This window comes from Harpia harpyja, chromosome 11, assembly GCF_026419915.1.
Source record: "Harpia harpyja isolate bHarHar1 chromosome 11, bHarHar1 primary haplotype, whole genome shotgun sequence".
Classification (NCBI taxonomy): Eukaryota; Metazoa; Chordata; class Aves; order Accipitriformes; family Accipitridae; genus Harpia; species Harpia harpyja.
This window is the reverse complement of record NC_068950.1, coordinates 27124912-27146629: the sequence shown is the minus strand read 5'-3', so window position 1 is coordinate 27146629 and position 21718 is coordinate 27124912. Positions and strand designations below refer to the sequence as shown.

Below are 21718 nucleotides of genomic sequence, written 5' to 3'. Positions count from 1 at the left end.
TATGGGCATTGCTAATGGTATGAACTGGCACTTTCATTCCTTCAAACACTAATTCCAGCTTCCATGACTCTAAGTCATGACGATAGAAAGTCACAATGTCAGTGCTGCTAATGCTAATCTGATAAACCCTTTATTTGCAACCCACAAGTCACTTAAAGAGGATAATCAGCTCCTACCTCCAGACAGAAGGCTGAGTTCAGAGGAAAGGGAGATAGCCTCCAAATGTAAGTGAGCAGCAAGCACTGTGTTTGCCCAAAGCTGTCACCACACCGAAGAAATACCACTTGTGTAGATACCCCCTGCAAACAACAAGCTGCTTACACAGGCTAAATATTGTTAGTTACCTAACAGTTAAAATGTGTACTAAGTTCTGTCATGCCATTAATTCACCCTGATCTTTTGTGAAAATAGCTGCACTAATGTGTCATTTTTATACTTGTGTTTACACTAGTAGATTGTATCTACACATTAATGATGGGTAAGATAGTTAAAAGCTTTAAAAAGTTCCTCTGTCACTAATAAACGGAGCATAGTAAAAAATTTAACATCAGCTATGAGTTGGTCAGGCTGGAGGCAGAGTCAGTGATGTGCAAAGTTGTCCTCTTTTGTCTCAGAGAAATGGGATTAGTTGAACTGACAAAAGATAAGCAGGCAGATGGCAAATTATGGAGGGCAAAGCACACTGTCAAAGCACTTAAGACAATCTGCCCTGGGGTTGGTTTGGCTTGGCACCCATTAGAACAATAATTTAGAGCAGAAGATGAGAAAATCAAAATATAAGGAAGACAGAAAAATAACTGTTGGGGTTCTCAATTTTTCTTATTCATATGGGATATATAGAAGATTCTAAGGTTTTTTCTGCAAAATGTTGGAAAACGTGTGGAAGGTATTTGCCTTGCACAAACAGGTTTGCCACACGTACGTAGACAGTGTTGTCCTAGATTACGAAGAAAGCGCTCCTCATTAAAAGAGGAATTCTATCGCTTCCTTGGCAAACAGGACAGCTAAGGTAGCACAGCTGGAGGTGCCTAGAAATGCTGAGCTAGGGTGTGCAGCAATCTCATTGTGCAAAAGCTGCTCAGAACTGCGAGGTCCCCAGCACCATCTTTTTCCCAGCTCTGATACTGGATCCATATCTAATATTTGAAGATAACATAGCTAAATTCCACAGGCAAAAGGTCTGTACAATGTAGACGTTTGACATAGAACTACCTAGGTAATTAGTGATGTATAAACTAAAAATAGACTTAGTTCCATTCTTGTGGAAAAATTAGCTCTGCTGTTTATACAAGAAATATGGTATAGCTTGGCCAAATACCTGCTTGTAATAAGACACATCATGGTTCCATCTTTAGTCCTTCTTGTATTCTAGATGGCTACTATAATTTTGTGAATGCTGTGTCTAACCTGTTGCTGAGTTTTCATCAATGTTTCTTTAGAGGTACGTGGAAGCTTGTGGTCAACTCCAGGATTTCCAACCTTGGTTTTCCAGGGTTTTTTAGGGGATGTTTTCTACCAATTCCTTCTGATTACTGGTTTATTAAGGAATTTGATGACTACTGTGATATAAACAACAACATTGGTTGCCGTGCTCCTGCCAAACTTTCTAATTTATCTAACTGGGTCACTGGTTTACCGAGGTACACTTTAGGGGGAAAATCCTGCTGCAGCTAGTCTGCTATTGAGAAGCTGTGAAGGCTTCTTCCCTACAAAAAAAGGTTATTAGTACAAAGTCTGATGCATAAAAAATTAGCTATATGCTAATGCTGGGGTTGGCGGTATGAGTAATCTGAGCATGAACGGAAGGCTCAGGCTTGGTAGGCATGATTCATATAATCCTACTGGAGTCTGCAGAGGTTAGTGTCTTAACTGAATCATCAGCTTCTGATGTTGTTCCTTCTCTTCTTGCCCGAGAGAAGGAAGGAGCCTTAAACAGCCAGCAGCTTTCTCCCCAGCAGCCTGATACAGCTCCTGACCTTAAGTTTGTAGGGCTCACATTCAAAGAGCAGAGGTCAAGAACAGCATGATTCAGCGTTGTCAGCTGATGTGGGTTGCTGATAGTTCATTCGTGTTATTGATAAGAGGAAGCTAGGCAGCTTTTTACAGCAACTTGAAGATGTTATCTTTAGTAGTAAAAAATAAATTCAGAGAATGGTTTTGTATCTTTTTTAAACTTTAAAATGCATGAAAACGCAGCAACGGGCAATTCTTTATAACATTGCTTTCTGCTGCTTAGGCTTTTTATTTGATTTTTAAAAAAGAAGAATTTTGAACTTGTTGAAACAGGCATTAATTCTGTCACTGCCTTCAGTGGGACTAGGATTCAACATCAGCGTCTATATTTGTAAGTCTGAATTTAGAACAAGTAGGAGAAAGCATTTGGTATGTTACAGACAAAAATTGTCTACAAGCTGTGTTCCATGCACAGTGAAAAATTATATATATATATTCCATCCGCATACATGCTTATCCAATTTGTATTTTTAAAATAGCTTGTTAAATTACATATCTTAGAGCTAACAGATGCATGGTGTCTTTGCACCAGCTTCTACTTGCACTGCTGGACAGAGCAAAAAAAATTTCTTGGAAGCTAAGTTCTAATCCTCCAAATTCACCTGGACCAAGAAAAAATTTTAGTCTTCATCAAATTCCGAGTAAAATTTGGCAGCACCACCCCCGCCCCCAAAGTCAGGCAGTTGCACACAGGCCTGTGTTATTAGCTGTGACTCTCACGCGGTCTCTACAAGTCTCGAACCTGGCTGTACCCTCTAGTCTGAGAAGCAAGGGGTTAGATCAAGGAGTAAAGGTGAGCAGGCTGTGCAGTGAGTTGGATCAGGACTTGTCAGGATTTGACATGCAAGCTCAATTCTACTTTTCTTGTAGTCAGCAACTACAATGTCTGCATTCCGTTATCTCCCAGAATAAACTGATTTTTCATAACCTGCATTTTTATAACCTGTAAAATCAACTGCTTAAAATAGGTATGCTTTTTCTTACATTTTTGGATGACACGAACCATTCCGATTCGAAATTACCCTTTCACACCCTGCATATCAGTAGGTCAATACCAGATACGTGCTGACTGGAGCCTCTCTTCTTACCCCAGCATCTGTGGCCTCATATACGACTGTGACTCCTTGGCTTGTCCACGTAGCAATTTACAGCTAGCGGACAGGCATAAGATTGTTCAGCTTCTAACGTCAGCCTTGTGTGGCTGAGATCTCGGTACTAAATTAACTCTGCGGGAACAGAGTTAGTAATGATGATCCAACTTCCTCTAGTAGCAAATTTCTCTATTACAGTAAGTAAAGTTTAAAAAACTATAAATTTTGGTGCTGGAGCTCAAAGTTTGTATCTTTTTAAGAAATACTGCAATAACTGAAATTGTCGTATGTTTACAACATCATCTTTAAATGGTAGTGGTGAAGCGGCGCTGAAAGAACGTACAGTCTCGAAAAACACTAAATTGCAACCGCACCGCCGCATACCTAGGCGCTTCCCTTCGCACGAAAACAAGGTAAGTGCGATCGGGTACGTGGTGCCAGCAGGCAAAGCCATCGCCTGCAAGGACCTCCGGCAGGCACCGGCGGTGGCGAGGCTGTCCCGCGCACCCCCGGCGCGCCTTTCGCAGTGACATTTCGCGTGAGTCTGGGTGTATTTGGCAGTCCTGTCAGCGCGCGCGGCTCAGCGCCGCGCTCCTTAGCTCCGGGGGCCGACCCCCCTTACTTCGCTGCGGAATACTTGGGGGGGCGGGGGGGGGGGAGCCCTCCGTGGCCGAGCGGCTGGGCGCACCCCCGGCCGCGGCGCCGTCGCCCCCGCCCTGCCGCCCGGGGCCTAGCGCGCCCGGGCCGCGGCAGCCGGGCGGGGCGGGCGGCGCGGGGCGAGGGCCGCGGGGGGCCGCGGGGCGGGCGAGCGCGCCGCCGCTGCCGGTGCCGCCGCTGCCGGTGCCTCCGCTCGGGCGGCTGCTGGCGGCGGCGGCGGCGGCGCTCCGAGCCCCTGCCGGCCGGCGGGGACGGCGGCGGCGGGGCCCGATGGCGAGACCCGGCGCTGCGTGCCCGCCGCCCGCCCGCCGGGTGATGGTGGCCGCCCGGGCGCTGCTCTTCTGGGCGCTGGTGTACAGCTACTGCGGGCTCTGCGCCTGCATCGCCGGGCTGCGCCTGCTCTGGAGCATCGGCCGGCGGCCGGGCGAGACCTTCCGCTGGGTGGTGCGGGAGAACCCCCCCGCCTGCCTCAACGACCCCTCCCTGGGCACCCACTGCTACGTCCGGATCAAGGTGAGGGCGAGGGCGGGGGGAGCGGGCCCCGCGGTGCGCACACGCGTCCCTCCTGTGCAGGGCAGCCCTGCCCGCCCTCCTGGGCACGCGTGTGCACGGCAGCGTGCACGCTGCCCTTTGCACACCTGCGCGCCTACGTGCGCCCGCATCCCCCTGCCCCTGCCCCAGGGAGCGGCGCCGGGCTGGCCGGGCTCGCGGGGGCGGGGCGGGGCGGGGCGCGGGCCGGGCCCGGCCCGGCTGCCCGGGGAGGGAGCGGTGCCCGGCCGGCCGGGGTGCGGGGCGACCCCCGGTCTGTCGCAGCCCGGCTGCGGGTCCGTGCCCCGTCGCTCCCCGCACCCTCCTCTGCCCTGCTCGCCCCGTTATTTAGGGCGTGCCCAGCTGCGGCCGGGAGCGCCTGTCGTGCGTCAGGGTCGCGGGGAAAACGGAGCGTGAAAAGCTAAGCCCTGCCCCTGAGGTGGTGCGGCTAAAGCCACCCGTCAGTTTTTATACTTGTCTCAGACCTCTACCCGCGGTTTGCTCCTCCGCCGAATGCTCTAAATGAAGTTGCGTTAGCTTGGTTTCTTTTGTAGTTATGGGTGAGCAAAGAACGCGCAGCAGATTCTGTCGAGTGTTGTTTTTAATGAAACGAGCGCAAAGATCAGTTCTCGGGGATCTGGGCGGACGGTTTTGTGCCAGGCAGTACTAATACGAATTATTGAGCCTCTCCGTTTCTCGTGATTGGCTTGTTTTCTTTTTCTAACGTTACTAGGAGGCACGCGCGTGCTTTTTTTACTCATATGCCACGTTCTTTTTTTCTGATAGAACCGAGCAGTAAATGAATGGGTTGCTGGGGAAATGAGGGGTAGAGCAGTAATAAAAGAGCATTTGGGGGCAAGACAAATTGCTGTCAATATGACAGTCTTTCACTCGTTTCAGGAAATACGAAACTCTTGCCGTTGGATAACAGCAGGCTAACGTGTTACCTTCCAAACACATGTACCCTACCGATCTGTACAGATTTCAACACAACAAAGAAAAGAGTCTGTTTTAGGCAAGATGGCAACATCCTATGACTGTTTTGGGGGGCAGAAGAAAGGGGACAGAAAGGAGCAACTGAAAAGGTGGAGGATGGGCTTAGTTTGGGGCACGTGACATTTAAACTGCTGCTGTACAAGTGGTGACTGAATCTGTATGAGTAGAGGGGATGCCCTTAAAAGTAATAAATAGATGAAAATAAAAACTTTGAGGGTAAATCCCTAGAGGACACTAACTGAAAGCAGCAGGATGGAGGAGGGCTTTCCCACTACTCACTAACTTGGGAAGAGAAACTGTGGAAGGAAACTGAGAAACTTCTACTTTTTTAAATATAAAAGGATCAAAGGAAGAGTGATATGGAGGATGGTGAAGGTGATGTAATGGCCTTAAAATTTACTAGGAATTTATTTTTACCTCTAGGGACTTCAACTTCATTGGCATCCCAGAGGAGAAATATCAGTGTAATTTTGGGCAGAACTGAGCAAAAGTCCCTATTATATCCCTAGTGAGTAGAAAAAAACCTAGATGTTCCCTCTTCAGAGCTCTTTCAAGAATCAAGACGTAAGTTAATGGGTTTGTAGCTGGTCAGTGACTTAGCAGTGCTAAGGTAGCTCAGAGAATTTGAAGCATCTCTGGCAAGAAAAACTTTTTGTATGTGTTTGTGATCCTTGGCCTGATGTAAGCCCTTGATGTACAGCAAAGGCGTGGGGTTTTCTCCCCTTTTTAGAACAGCAGAGACGGTGCAGGCTCTGACATTTGTTCAGGAGCTGTACAACCTTTCTTCCTGCAGTTTCCTTCCCCTGACATGCCCCTAAACAGCATGTTGTATTTTGTGAGCTAACTCTTTTCCCAACTTCTGTATCTACTTCTGTGCCAGAATTCAGTAAACCCTCTAGGTCATAATTTCAGTTTATTTAAATTCTACTGGATTCGACCTTGACTTAATGTAAGCTTGTGTACATCCATTCAGTTCAATGGCATTTCAGTGTTCAGCCTCTGCACTGCTAACAATAAGTAACTTGCCTGCTGGTAATTCTCATAGGACCCATTTTCTTAAAAGATGCATCAGAAATAGTGACTATAGACAGGGCAGAAAGAAGATTATAACATTAAGGCTTTCTTTTCTGAAGCGAGTCTGAAACCTTGAACAGTAAAAACGAGCAAAAACTACTTGCTTTCCAGTTACTTAATTTTGATTGCTTTTGGTTCTTAAGAATCCACGCAGTCCTTTATTGTGCCAGAATGCAATGTGATTGTTTTAAATAGTTGCATAATCTTACAAACTAACTGAAAGTTTGAAAGTGCATTTAGAGTATACTGTCTGTTAAAGTCTTTCCATAAAGCACATGACTGGTGTCCGTGTGAAAGCAAGGTGCTAACTTCGAGAATAATCTGCATTTCCTAGCCACCGTGCCAGGCGGTGCTCTTTCAGAAATGTTAGCATGCTCATGGCTGAACTGGCACATAGTCAACATAGCCTGACATGTATTAAAGATGGTCCTCCCTGGAAGAAGCTGTGGCAGCCAGGCGGGGTGGGGAATACTCAAAATTGCCAGAGTGTAGCAGATACCCGATCTCAGAATTGCAGAAGACTTTAGCTTCAAAACCTGACAATTTGATTTTTTTTTTTTTCCAGGGGCAATATATTGTTTCTTAGAATATTGTCTGAAACCATATTCATTCTCAAATCCCAGTATAGCAGTTCTATGCAGCAATAAAAACATGCTTCTTTTTCTCTCGTTTTAGGATTCAGGGTTAAGATTCCACTATGTGGCTGCTGGAGAAAGGGGTAAACCACTCATGCTGCTGCTTCATGGCTTTCCAGAATTCTGGTAAAACTCCCTACACACTTTTCTTGTATAAAAGAGGCTGCTTAAGATACCCAAGAGTGATCATCTCAGCTTAAGTATCCCCAGTGTGATCCATTTTATGTATCTATGAGTACTAACTAATGGCATGAAGTTTTAGTAGTGAACAAACCATTCAAACATTTTTTGACTGCAGCACCCACAAAAAATTCCTGCAGGCTAACGCAAACCAACCATCTTTTTTTGCACGGTCAGTCCATTTTTCCCCAAGTATGTACACTTCTTTTCAAAGTTTGGGGAGGAGCTGCTCATTTTTAATGAATTTCCTGTTTGGATAACATTTGTACTATATGGCTAAACTTATGACCTATAGCAGAGGGTGTTAAAATAAGGATCCATTATATGTTAAGTGCAATATGGATTGCTACGTTTATTAAAAATTTAATTTTTAACTAGGGGAGGGGAAGAAGAACTATGAGTTCTATAGGCTATTGTGCAGCCTGATTTCAGAATGCTACTCAGGGAAAAAGGTTCTATTATTAGTTCATCACAAGATGAATGATGCATCAAACCCAATCCTAAATGTTTGTTTATAACAATGAAAAGCAGTCATGTGTCTAATGATTTAACCAAATTGCTCAGGCTGCCATTGCCAGGTTTAACTAGTGAAGCATGGCTTACAGAACTTGCACCGAAAAAACAGTAAGGGAGTAGGGGAAGTGGTAATGCCAGTAATTCAGCCAGTTAAATGATCCTTTTCCTTTCTAAACTCAGATATGCAGCTAGGGTCCACTGTTGGAACTGTGATTTTTCAAGCTGGACTCAGGTCATTTCATGATAAATTGACCCACGTAAAGCAGAGGTCAGTTCTCTTCCCTTAGCAATTTCCTATAGATACTAATGGCCTTGAGGATGACGGCAGAAAGTCATATTTATTTTAAGATAGATTTTCAAAGAGGTAGATTGTCCTAATAAGAAATTGCTATCTAAAAGGATTAAAACTAAACTTTCATTAAAAAGACAGTTAGATGGGGGGGGTGCATATTCTATGCAAGCATTATGCATACCTGGCATAACACATATTCTAACACAGTAAGACAGCTGAGACTACAGCTGATTTCCCCTACAGTGGGAATAATAACAGAAAATTTAGCATTTTTATATACGTATTCTACTGAGATCTGGTATATTACTTTCAAAAAGCGGAAAGCCATTCTTACAGTTCAGAATGGTGAGTCATGCTTTAAGTGACAGTTAATATATTTTATTATCTGACCGTTCAAAAGGAATTAATAAGAAACTGTTATATGGGTCACTGGGACCACCAATAGCATAGTTTATGTAACTGTTTTTAAAAAGAAGACTACATGCTAATAGTCTATAAAATAGTCATGCTACCAATACTGATGTTGGTTTGTTAATTCAATCAGTGAAGAATTTTGTATGCAAGAATAGAGATTGTTCTGAGAGCAGAAGATAAAATAATCACAATTTAAGAGATATCTAAAGCAGCATCAAATTTGTATTGTTTGGTTAGGAAAAAAGAAAAGGATATGATTCGCAGTTACAATTCTTAATTGTAACAAATCTCTGCCTTCCAGTGTCTCAAGGTTATAAGTAGGACAACCATAACTGGACAATACTGACCTTAGTGAGTGATTGAGAATGTCTGAAGATGAAAGATCACTTAAGAATATAATGCACCAGAGCCATTAAGTGCTTTAGATGCATAAGAACTTGAAAATCAATACCAATGTTGTGGAAAGAAAAAATATTTGAAATTGGGCATAATGTGTTGAGACAGCTGGGTACCTATAAGACTTGTGCGTGAGCTGCTGAATTTTGTACAAGCTGCCTTTCAGAAATAATGTGATCAGAAAGTCACAAAATAGTTTCCACAATTCAACCTCATGAACCTGAAAGCATTCACCAACATTTCCAAATTCTGCTTGCAAAGCAGCTGTCCAATAGTTACATTTCATATGTTGTAAACGGATTTGTTTGAATATAAAACGTACCCATTCGGTAGGACAGACATTTGGTGATTGTTGGACTGTTGTGAAAACGGAAGATGAGGATAGGAAGTAGACATTTTCTGAAAACAAAAATAGTATATTTATTTATTTATGGGCCTCCTTGTTTCTTCTTAGTGAAATATATAGGATAGCTACAGCAGTTACCATGGCAAATTCAGCTTCCAAATCATTGTATAATGCCTTTAAAAATTTCATTCCTGGAGGTCTCAGCTAAATCTTGTATTTGCATTATGGGACTGAAATGAAAAGGTTCTGACTGTTCTGTTTATATGAATACAAATTTCTATAATTTATCAGTGTTACTGTAACATTACTTACGTCCCTAATAGGCTGGAGGCAAAGCTAAGGTGGTAGAGCCAATGGTCTGATATAGACATTGTTTGAATTGAGGTAGAATTCTGTGCATCACTCTTACGATCACTGGTGATCCAAATGTTACATAACGTTTATCTGAGACTGTTGAAACAATCAGAAGTAAAAGCTAGATCCTAGCACAGAGGGATGCAGCCATTATTATATATGCCTAGAAGGATCATGTTTTTCGTATATCTTATCATAGAATCATAGAATCATTTTGGTTGGAAAAGACCTTCAAGATCATCAAGTCCAACCATTAACCATGGCCCCTAAACCATGCCCTGGTATTGCAGTATAAGATAAGGCCGTGTCTGTCTTGGTACTGGCTATTCTGTAATTTATTTGGTTTCAATAACAGTTGAAGGGCAGGTAGTTCTTGCAGGATGAGACCTACTATTTTCTTGTTATTTTTGCTTCATAACACACATCTAGTCACTACATACTATTACAGAATGAGGAATAGCCTTTGCCTTTGTCTGAGTTCGTAATTTTGTATGTCTTTTAATATGTGTAATGTTACTACTCTCTTCCATAGAAACACAAGCAATGAAGTACTTTCTGTAGTACCAACACATTGAGAGATAGTTCTAGAACAATTCTGGTAGTATAGAGACACAGATGAAAGTGTACGTAATATAAATCATATAAACTTCACCAAGTTCATGTGATATTCATTGTATGTATTTCTTTGGTTTATTTAGTGTATGAATTATCTGCCATTCCTTTTCTGAAAAGAAAAAAAAACCAAAACACATGCCTTGAGGCGTATTTCCCTACTCCATCAAAATGTGTGAGCAAGCCAGGGAGAAGAGAAAGCTTTTCAGACCTTACTTTTTTGATGGTACCATAGCTGCAGGGATAAAACAGAATAGTCCTCTGCATGCTCTGGTTTCTGCCTGCTTCCTTTGCAGCAAAGGGACCATGCCAGGAACTGCTGAAACACCCAGGCTCTGGCCATGCCCCCTTTCTGACAGCCCCACTTCCTTACTGGCGAATTCAAGAAGGGAGCACAAAACTGTTATAGCCACAAAGGACCACCAGCGTACCACAGAAGGAAAAAAGAATCTTGTTGCAAAGCCATGCTAATTTACCCTCAACTATTTGGGAGCAAAAGCATTGAGTACATTTTGGTATCATACTGCTTGACCTTATAACTCCAACTTTTTTTCTCCCCTTTGTTAGGTATTCTTGGCGCCATCAATTGCGGGAATTTAAAAGTGAATATCGAGTGGTGGCCCTGGATTTGAGAGGTTATGGAGAAACAGATGCTCCTTCTCACAAAGAAAATTACAAGTTAGATTGCCTGATAACAGATATAAAGGATATTTTGGAATCTCTAGGTGCGTTAGTAGAAGACAAACTACTCAGCTCATAGATGATTTGATTTTCTGGCAAAAATCCCATAAAGATCTAGCACTGATTTTTTTAAAAAACTGCATTCTCTTTAATATATACACATAACAGATATGTAGAGATAAAAATCTAAGGATGCTCATATTTTATGGACTGTTATCAATGAAAAAGGTTTGTTTTCTAATTATGATGTGTATGTCAGTGTAAACAATATGTAAAGATGATTTTCCATCATGGGTTTAAAAAAAATCTTCCCTATGTGCTGTGAAAATCCAGCAGTACAAACCTATGGTCTTTTTCCCTAAGAAGGTCTTTGCTTACTCCTAACCATTGCACTTAGTGGATAATGTTCTGAATTAGAGTCTAATAGCACTTGTAGACCAAAGAATTTAAATCAGGTGACATTTTTCTTGCACAAACAAGATAGAATAAATACTGTGGTCTTTATAAAGATGACGACAGTACATCTGCTGTATTAAAAAAAAAAAAATCCCAAAATATTACTCCTGCACAGTAGTCAGTTCTCAAGAGCTGAATCACTCTGTCTTATACAACAGTGAGAAGAACAGAAGGGAGAACAAGGGGCACACTGCTGCTCCCTGTGGCAAACACGCAGTGTAATGGTCTAGAGCTGAAGTGGGTCTGCAAAATTTGCCCCTCCGAGTTCAGTTTGAATTGTAGCTGTTCTGGCGATAAATTTTAACACCTAGTGAAGGGTATTTCCCTTCCATTCCAATAGCAAGACAAGGGATTAGACTGTCATTCCCTGATTCATTTTAATTCCCTGGGTACTCTAGGGATGGTGAAACAACTTACTGTATTTCACATGAAGAAATAGTAAAACAGTGATTCCAGTTCTAAAATCTGAATTTAGGATTTGCTCTGCTTGTGATGTTTGAATATTGTCAAAAGATTGGGCAGGCAGTCTCCTCACTGTGTTTACGTTTTCCAACCTTTGCTGGTTGTGTTAATCTCCATGGTAATGCCATGGTTATGCTTGAGAAGCGCTCTCATCATAATTCAATTTCATAGGGATTTAAAATTTTTTTGGAAAAGTATTTCTGAGGCTTGTTATCTTTGTTTGTTCTAACCCCACATTAAATTCTTTTGGAGAACTTGATTACATCAAAAGTGCTCCAGAAGATTTCTATTCAAGAGAGGGGTTATAAGGTGCTTTGACAACTGTGTCCAAATTTATGTCAGAATTCTAAACATTTTGGCTTTTATACATTTCATTTGTAGTGTATGTGCTTAGCATTACAATCCTCAATGAGGAGGGTGATGGTATCTGACACTATAGTATGTATTCCAGCAGTTAGGCTTTCAAAAACTCAGTCATGATTTCTCTCCCCCCTTTTACTGCTGTTAAATTACCATTTTTATCGATGGAAGAGTAAGTATGTGAATACCGAGAACTTTAAAAATTGCCATCAAAACAGCATATGGAGAAAAGCTACAGGTCTACTAAGTATATAAATATGTGTATTTATGTGTGTATATATATACACGCTATATATGTGGCTATTAAGTATAATGCCCACTTTTTGCATAATGATGATGTTCAGTGCTTAGATAACCTCCCATATTCAGCGAAATTCATAAGGATTAGTTTTGTTCAGGAGGGGCTCAGGAGATGGCTTAGTCTTTCTGTCTGCAGTTTCAAACTCCAAATACCCTAAACGTACATGCATTATAATGGCTGCAATTTGAATTGTATATCTGACCCTACATTGGCCAAGATGTGAACAGGGTGGCCATTTGGATACCAACTGACTTTAGTTTGACATCGAGGTAGTATAGTTAAAGTGTAATTGAACTCCAATTAAATAATTTTAATTATCTGTTAATTTTTTAACTATAATAGTGCAATATTTTTTCTTGTCATTAGTAATGGAAGCAGTGCAGTATTAAATAGTTACATTAATAAATGTGCTGGACCACCTATTTTGCCTAATAATTATTTTATTGTATGTGATAATTTGTATGGATACAAATTCTACTGAAATAAAAGCACAAATCTGTGTTTATGTGATAGGATACAACAAGTGTGTGTTGATTGGCCATGATTGGGGAGGAATGATCGCTTGGTTAGTGGCTATATGTTACCCTGAAATGGTGACTAAGCTGATTGTGGTCAATTTCCCTCATCCTTCTGTGTTTACAGGTGAGTTTTATAGTAGTCTTTGTTAATCCAGAGCATCTGCATTTTCATTATGATTGTGTTTGCTTTGAGGTTGCTAAAGAAGAACAAGCTACTTGCCCCTTTAGATATTCAGTAAGTAAGTTGCCCGTACTCAGTGCCTGTCACAATCTGGACTGTATTTTAGGAAGCAGTAAGGTATCAAGTATTTGACTTTTGGAAATAATTTATTGTAGGAAGTGGGAGTGCTTGCAGCCAAACTTACTGATGTTTTTCTTAATCCTTGAAGATCCACAAATATAATTTTCATATACATGAATCTGTTTTATACCACTTTGGCAGGATAAAATTCCCTGAAGAGGGGTGTATATTGTATTACACCTAGGTTAAGGCCTCACTGCATTATTAAGTCTGCATAAAACCAGCCGTTGTATAAATGGGAATCAGACATTAGAATTTAATCCTGATTTAGGTGACAAGTGACAATTTATGATCTGGTACAATATTCATTGGAACAAGACAGCCTTTCCAGGCTACTTACTAGAGGCTCAGGAAGGTACTATTAGTGAGCTGAATTCAGGATTTAGGTGCACTAGGAGAATTTGTTGTGTGATAGGCTTTGAGCTTGTCACCTACCCAGAATTACAAAACATTACATAGGCATTAGATCAACATTCAGTAAGTAAAATGGAAGTAGTATCTCACTAATTTTAATTTCTTCAATTGCTGACCTTACCCTATTTCCATTTAAAAATTCACCCCATTTACCCAGAAATAGTTAAGAATATTTAGTGCAGCTTTCATTTTCTTTTCAGTTGAATGTAAATCTGACCTTACACCACCCTGGAATCAGAACCATTCACACATGTTGTTCTCACGGTGTTCTTGAGCACCTTTCTAGGATATTAAAGAACATTTTGCCAGGTAGTTAGGCCTCACTTACCCAAGGAAAGGTCTGTTCATCACCACCTAAGCAAGCAGGAGCTTTTTGTGGTATTTTCACTGAGAGCAGGAGCCAGGTTGTATGAAAGACAAATACATTTTAGTATAGTATTTCTTCGTATTTGTTTGGATATTTGTTAAAGTGCAAAATCTGTTCTGTAGCTTGATAAAGTCTCCCTGGATCAAATTTGTTCTACTGTGGATTAAATGAAAATACACAGTTTATAAATTGTGAAGAAAAGTAAAGTGAACAGTGTTGATGATGGTCCATCAAGGAAAAATATAATGGGTGATGCAATTTAAGAATGTGTAAGATAGGAAAGCTTAGAAGATAGCTGACACTTCAATTTACTTTGTTTTAAAACCCATTTTTGTTCACCCAATTTTGTTTTAAAACCCAAGTTGTTCAAAATTAATATTTCAGAGAGATCTCCTATGTTGGGAGTGCCATTTTGCCTTCCTGAATTTGCATCTGTAAAGGATAAGTTCTAGACTTCCTAGTACCTGCATACATTCTGTGCTTGCTTTGAGGAAGTTAGGTATTTGAATGTCAGTGTTGGCTCTGCAACTCATTGGAGACACAAAATTACAATTTAAAAAAAAAAAAGACTTAATGCAAATTTGGCTATATCATTTTCTTTTGTTATATATGCTTCAATGTCTTTAAAAAGTGATGCTATGTAATCTCGATTACGGTTCCTGAAATTGCCAAGAAGACAACTGTTAGAAAAATTCTGTACTTTCATGAATAAGATTGATGCTGTCTTTAGAATGTAAGTGGATTATCATCTACAGATTTCTGTGCATCACGTCTTTGATGAGAGAAATACTTAAAGACTTCTATTTATGCCTCTTATTCCACAGCTGACAAAAATGCTTTGGACTAGCTACACAAATAGATCTCTAAGTGAAAACCTATGATGCAATTAAACTCTCCAGTGTCACTGCCCTCACCTAATCTTTGGCAGGCTTCTGGTTTGCTGACGGTTTCTGTTAACACATATAAAAGAAGTATGTTTTAACGGCCACATCATATACTTACTCCTGAAACAATAATCATCTTTTGTCACATAGCATGCTCTAATGTAATATTTTTAGAACATGCCTTTTAAGTTTAAAAAATAGTAATATTAACAGTAATTTTGTTTGAGTCATCAGTTTTCATTTTTAATTCATGGGCATTTTTGTTTCAGAATACATTCTACGACATCCATCACAATTGATTAAATCTGGTTACTACTTCTTTTTCCAAATGCCATGGTTTCCTGAATTCATGTTTACAGTAAATGATTTCAAGGTGAGCAAAATGAGTGCTCTTGTTTATATATTTAACTATGAGCGATTGAAGAATTGGTTCCTATGTTCATCTCTTCTGATGTAGTTATAATTACTGGAAAAAATACAGCTTTCTGATTTTTCTTCTTTAGCTTTATATATTTATATAAAGTAGGATATAAGTGTGTATAGTCTCTGAGATTAACTCTTGCTTTTGCATTTCTGGGAGGTGTTCAGGTACATACTTTTAACCTCCAGCACTACAGTGCATAACTCCACCTGGACAGTCAGCTGGTTTTACTTGTGCCCATGCCAGTGGACACATTTGGTGCTTGGGGAACTCCTGCTGACTTACCTGAAGCTCCTGTGTGCAGTGGGACATCCTCTTATCCCTCAGAGCCTGCTACAAGGCAGGCAGCCTGGGAGTCTGGGCAACAAATTCAGCCAGGTGATTAATTCTGCCTGAGGAACCAACAAGGCCAACACCTTGTATAACCTTAAAAAAATAAGTACAAGTGTATAAAAAGGGAAAAATCGGCTGTGGGCGTGCATCCTCCTACGTGCATACAGCCCAGTGCAGAGCTCCAAATGCTGTGTGCACACAGGGCACAGCAAGCTGGGGAGGTCCTGAATCATTCTCCGTCCCACCCTTTCAGCTGCTGGGGTCCATCCCAAAGAAAAGTCTGTGCCTGCGCTTGCCTTTGCCTGTCACAGGTGGCAGGTCAGGGTGCAAAACTGAGTAACTTGGTAATACTGGTATTGGCTGTACTTGATAATTCTGAAGTAAGTTATACCAGAAATAAGTTTACCATGTGCTTTACACATAGCTCTCTAAAAAAGCATTTAAACCATTCATTATACTCTAAACAATGCATAAATAGATTTTAGAAAGATGTGTCCTGTTGAAGGAGAGAAATCACGTTTTCTAGCTATCTTACATAGTCGCTGCTTATGCTTCCTTTTGTAGGTTCTGAAAAGTTTATTTACTAGCCAGGCCACTGGAATTGGAAGGAAAGGCTGCAGATTAACAGCAGAGGATATTGAAGCTTATCTCTATGTCTTTTCACAACCTGGAGCATTAACTGGACCCATTAACCATTACAGAAGTATTTTCAGGTCAGTATAACATTCTGAAACAAGGTAAAATATTCTAGGGACCCCTGGAGGCCAAAAGTGGTATTGCATCTTCTGCCGCTAAAGTAGAAGAAAAACCGCAAATTCTAAAGTCTCACCAGGTAACAAATGCATTCAGTGTCAAGCAGTGTGATGCAAAGTGAATTGTATGATGTATCCACACAAAACGGTGAAACAGCCCGAGTGCAGTTAAGGAAAATCTTTGTTTCAAAATCTAATAAAGCAAAGGCCCTTCCTCGTTCACAGAACCCATGGCAATCACAGAAACATCTCTAAATATTACTTACAAAATTAACATCAATTAATTGTTGGCATTACAGTTCATATAATCTAATAATAAGATCTATGAAGAGATTATTATTAGATAATACTGCTAGATAATATGGCATCCAAGTACATTGCCCTCACTTGTAACTTTACAAAACCATGTCTTACTTTAATTTTATTCTGTGTGGGCTGGTTTGTTTTTTTTTTTTTAAAGATGGGGTAATTTGTTTTGTAACTAAGCCTAAAACTAACCCTAACTCTCTTTTTTTTTTTTTTTTTTGGTTCCTGCATTGGTCTCGTCAGACTCACTGGCAGCAGTGAGCACATATAGCAGGAAGCATGCATAGACTAAAACTGAGAGATAGTATCATAATAGGAAATATTTTTGCAAGCTTAATATTTATTTTATTTTCTCAAGCAGTTTTCTAATGGTTTTAACTTTCTTGGAAGCAGTGGGCTTGGCCTTAGAGACTGACACCCCCTTTTTATCTACCAAAAACTTAACAGGGCCAGAAGGTCTTTCACTCTGCATATACTCTATTTATGACTTACAGCCCTAACTTGAAGGACTATACCAAGAAGAGTGGGACTGAACTCTTCTTTCCTTTACTGCCTCCAGTCTTCAACAGTGCTAAATCTCCTGCATGCTTCTCTAACACAAGACCAGCTTCCCAATATTCTTTAAAAATGACAATTCTCTTCCTTCCCTGAACTCAGGCAGTAGGTGTTTGAAGTACATTAACTTTTAATTTTCCCTGGTCTAATTTAGTGCCACCTTTACTGCACTTTCTGTGCCTTCCATGCTGTCACTGTCAGGAGAGTGGTCAGCAGGGAAATACTGGGAGGAAAATGGGGATCTGAGCTAGGTGCTGCCTTGTACAGGCTAAGAAACAAAACTGGAACGAGAAAGTAGAGAGGTGGTATATTTTCTTCTAAACAAGGTAACCCCAAGCACAGACACCAATGGGGAATAAATGAGATGGCTGTGCTGGTAACAGTATGCTTACTTAAAGCTATGCAGAGAGTGGCTGAGGACATGAGCTGGCACGTCCAAGGGCGACGGGGAGCTCTGTGGCTGCATGGCAGCTCCCTGGCCCTGCAACTGCACTGCAGGAGCCCCAAGGGTAGGGCTAATGAGGAGCTGGAGAGGCATGAGCGCCCTGAGCCTTGTTTGTTGTGTTTGCCACAGCACCTCACATCAGTGAGTGTGCGTATTAACCAGGTGCTTCTCTGACAATAACAGTGAGATATCTGTGACAGCTGATAGCTGAATTGCTATGGGATTCAGATAAGATGAATGTAAGAGTTGTGTATGTTTAAACTATTGTTCCAGGCCTTTTCAGGCTCAAAAAAAAGCCTAGTATCAGTTATTAATCAGAAAGTATCTTTACAGATATTAATTCCTCTGTGTGTATGTTTGTGCACTGTTTGCTTTATTTTTCTAATGAAAGTATATCTGTACTGAATTCAGAGAATATTATTTTAGGTGCTGTCAGCCACAATTCAGCAGGCTTTGGCCTGGAAGGAAAAGATTAGTCTTCAGCTCATTCAGTTCTTGCCACCAGTTTTGATGGTCACACTTTACAGGATCTGAATCATTAAATATTAAAACTGGATTGAAATTTTCACTTCCTCTCATATAAGCCATTAAGCAGCACTTAGATGCTAATGACTTGTATTCACCGTAACTCCCAGTGGGCTGGCACTGGTGACCTACATGTTAAAGGTTTCCAACTCATTACTATCCACCTGGAGTTTAATTCTTCAGAGCTTAATTTTTCTGGAAAGTTATGTCCAAAGAGACGATTGAAATCACCTACTTCCATCCATCACCAACACATCCTTGTATCAATAGCACAGCAGTTGTTCCTTTCTCTATACTTTAGATACAAACACTTTTGTAATAAAAATCATAAAGCTTTTGTGTCATGCTTGGTTAAGAGAGATAGGTAAGCATTTGAAGCTTGAATTTCTTCTGATACGCCATTTTTTTAGAAAATGGGATTAGTTCTCTTATAGCAGTTAAGTATTTCACTTGCTTGTTTACAGAAAAACTGTATAACAGTGCTGTATGAAGGTTTGAGTCTGTTTTTCAAAGACTTAAACTTCACGAGAGGAACTTCCCTTTCTAAATGTGAAATCTGCATGTTAATCCTTGTTAAAGGAGATTTCTAGAAACTTCAGGCATGATATCATGTCCCATATTCCAGGCTGAAAAGAAATATTGCTCATAGGCAATGAAAAATGACAGGTTGTTTATCTATGCAGCATGTGTAAAAAGCCCAGAAGAGTTTTCCTAAGTGAGGCTACAAATCTTGCAAGGCACTTAGACACAAAAGAAAAATAGTAGACCCTACAGTAGTGAAAAAATACACATATAAATAGTGAAGAGATCCAGGATACTGGATTTAAAAGGTAAAGAGGTTAGTCTAAATGCACTGAATCAGATCATCACATTATCAATTTTTAAAACTGATACTATGAATAAGCTATGGTTCAGTGGGTGAGGTCAGGTGTTTGCAAAATAAGATTTTAAATCCACTGCTACAAAAGCCATTTTAAGAATTTTCCTAATTCATCAATGAAAAATTAAATTATTATTTAAAAAGTGACCTTTTATTAATATTTCTTGACATCGTGTGTAAGTAGAGAGGAAGAATGTCTTCAAAGTCTCAATTTCTTTGTCTTATTTTAAACTAATGCATGCCATCTTCTTTGTCTTTCCCTTTTTACAGAGCATAGTCTCTTAACTAACTCCTAAGTTTCAACCTAGCACTTAAGTATGCCATAAAAATTTTTTCAGAAAATCTTTTTTATACATTACTGGTTTAAAATAATCATGTTTGAGCATTAATATAATAGAGATTTGTGTCTGATCAGATGGAATCTGTTTTGAATTGTCACAGCTAGTCTGTTACAATATGTGGCTAAGATTAAACAATTCAAGCATAAATTAGATAAATTTTTCAGTATCTCTGAAATAGATGAGCTGGCATAAATTCTGGTGGGTTAGTATGGTTTATGTTGAAATAGTCTTTCATTTCTAGCTACTTGTATCTTTCATAATGCCTACCTTTAATGTGAGGAAATGTTTATAAAATATTCCACTTAAAAGAATTGTATTAAGAAAAAATAATAAATTTTTACTGAAAGTTTAAATAGGTCATTGTGGTGGTATAATTTTTATTAACATTTTACTTTCTAAGGGCTTTTCTTGAAAGTACTCTTCAAACGTCTTATAATGTATTTATCTTTAAATGCTTTCTAGTATGCCAAAGCTCTAGGTTGTGATGTTGCAGTTTTAAAGAGGTTATGACTCCATGAAAAGCAAATTTTTAAGGAACAGTTTTCTTTCACTGTGTACAGTTGTAGGTATGTAAGTCCAAGGCCTTCAAAAACATACTGTAGCTCTTTGTAAAGGGAACTCTGATGCACTTTGAATGTTAGCATGAATTTCATAGATGAGTGAATGTAACAGAATTCAGTTCAGCATTTCAGACATCAGTGTTCTATAGAACATCTTTTTCTACAAATATTTTTATTTTTAGCTGTACTACATGATATTTAATTTTTAATAAGTCCGAAACACTCTAGCTGGTATCTTCCGTAGTGTCCAAAAATGGCAGCCTGCCATTTCCTGGACGACCGTTTTCTGGTAAGACAGTTTGGCTACTCAGCTAGCTAGATGCCTTGAATACTGTAGTCTAAATGTGATTCAAAGCATCATACTGCATTAAAACCTACTTGCAGTAAATAATGCAGGTTCAGAAATTTGCCATAGCATTCATCCACCAAGGGAAAGCCACTGACCTACAAAATTCTGGCCGTGTTGTTCCACATTCGCTTTTACAGGTATCATGGGGCTCCTGAGCTGTGCACCATGCTGAAACATCATTCATGTTCCAAAAGTAGGACCTCTGTTGCAATCCACCGCTAGTTACAGACATGTTAACAGTAAAAGTATCTTCTAACAATTTCACCGTCCTTAAAAACAAAGGACTTTCAGTCACAGGAGTGTTTTCTTCGTATTGTAGGAGATATCCTACAACCTAGAACGCTTGCCGTGAGATTCACTGTGTTGATTTCAAAAGCGAAGTTGACTGAAATCTGTCTTGGTGATTTCTTTGTTAAAATAAGACCTAACTAAGTGTGTTTTATTTTTAAAGCTGCCTACCTCTGCAGCACCATGAAGTCATCATGCCAACCCTGCTGTTATGGGGAGAAAGAGATGCGTTTATGGAAGTTGAGATGGCAGAAATTACACGGATTTATGTTAAAAATCATTTCAGATTAACTATTTTGTCTGAAGCCAGTCACTGGCTCCAGCAGGATCAACCTGACATAGTGAACAAGTTGATATGGACCTTTCTAAAGGAAGAGGCAACAAGAAAAAGAGAATGACTGTTCGTACATGTTTTAAGGGGTCTACATAAAAGCTTTTCAGATTTAAAAACTAATTGTTATCAGGGCCATATTTCCAGCCTGCCTTCTATTTTGAGCTCTGTTAGAGAAAAGTGTTTTCAATGTACTGTACATTTGGACACCAATGTTACTGCTAAAAGAAGTGGTGAGTATGAGAATGTATGATACCAACATTGGTTTTACCTGTATATTGTATTTTGCACATAAAAACACCTGCCTTAAGATATATATGTATTTGTACAGAAAGAAAATCATGGAAAGTTGCTTGGTTTTGTTTTCTCCCTTGCTTTACAGTTTTCGTGTGTGGTGCCTTTTACAAGTTTATAATGAAACAATAGAGTGGTGCCATACTGAAGGAAGTCACGAGTTTTCATTCTAGATTCACCTGAATTTTTTTAATGTATTTTACCATTAAACAGTAACTAACTCTTTTTATTATCTATATTTTAGCATACTGAATGACTGAAAAATTTCTGGGCGCATTTCTAGTCTTCAAGTGAATAATGATATGTATCTTGTTGTATTGTTGAATGCAGCTGCTTTGTGCGATGTGTTTTTCTTTCTTGACTAAAAAATGGGAAACCTGTACACTCGACAAGTCTGAACAAGGAGAATGGAAAATTAACTGATAACATGTATCAAATCCACCTCTGTCTAATAAAAAGCAACTTACACTACTCCCTTCATCTGACTTGC

General features: G+C 39.9%; 1 protein-coding gene across 2 annotated transcripts; it reads left to right on the top strand.

Annotated features, from left to right (window-relative positions):
* Window positions 1-3192: 3192 nt before the first annotated feature.
* EPHX4 (epoxide hydrolase 4) lies at window positions 3193-21706 on the top strand. 2 transcript variants are annotated; one of them, XM_052802000.1, is made up of 7 exons: window positions 3193-3517; window positions 7035-7120; window positions 10672-10829; window positions 12878-13006; window positions 15118-15221; window positions 16167-16315; window positions 20767-21706. In XM_052802000.1, exons 1-7 carry the CDS (start codon window positions 3392-3394, stop codon window positions 20999-21001), a joined length of 987 nt encoding a protein of 328 aa, XP_052657960.1. In that variant the 5' UTR covers window positions 3193-3391; the 3' UTR covers window positions 21002-21706. The 2 variants fall into 2 exon arrangements, with proteins under 2 accessions (XP_052657960.1, XP_052657959.1); XM_052801999.1 differs by lacking the exon at window positions 3193-3517 and adding an exon at window positions 3952-4274.
* The last annotated feature ends 12 nt before the right edge of the window (window positions 21707-21718 follow it).

Coding starts and splice junctions, on each gene's coding strand:
- EPHX4 (XM_052801999.1), top strand. CDS start 4,032: ATGGCGAGACCCGGCGCTGCGTGCCCGCCGCCCGCCCGCCGGGTGATG. Junction 13,007..15,117: donor TCATCCTTCTGTGTTTACAG/GTGAGTTTTATA, acceptor TTTTTGTTTCAG/AATACATTCTACGACATCCA. Junction 16,316..20,766: donor CATTACAGAAGTATTTTCAG/GTCAGTATAACA, acceptor TTATTTTTAAAG/CTGCCTACCTCTGCAGCACC.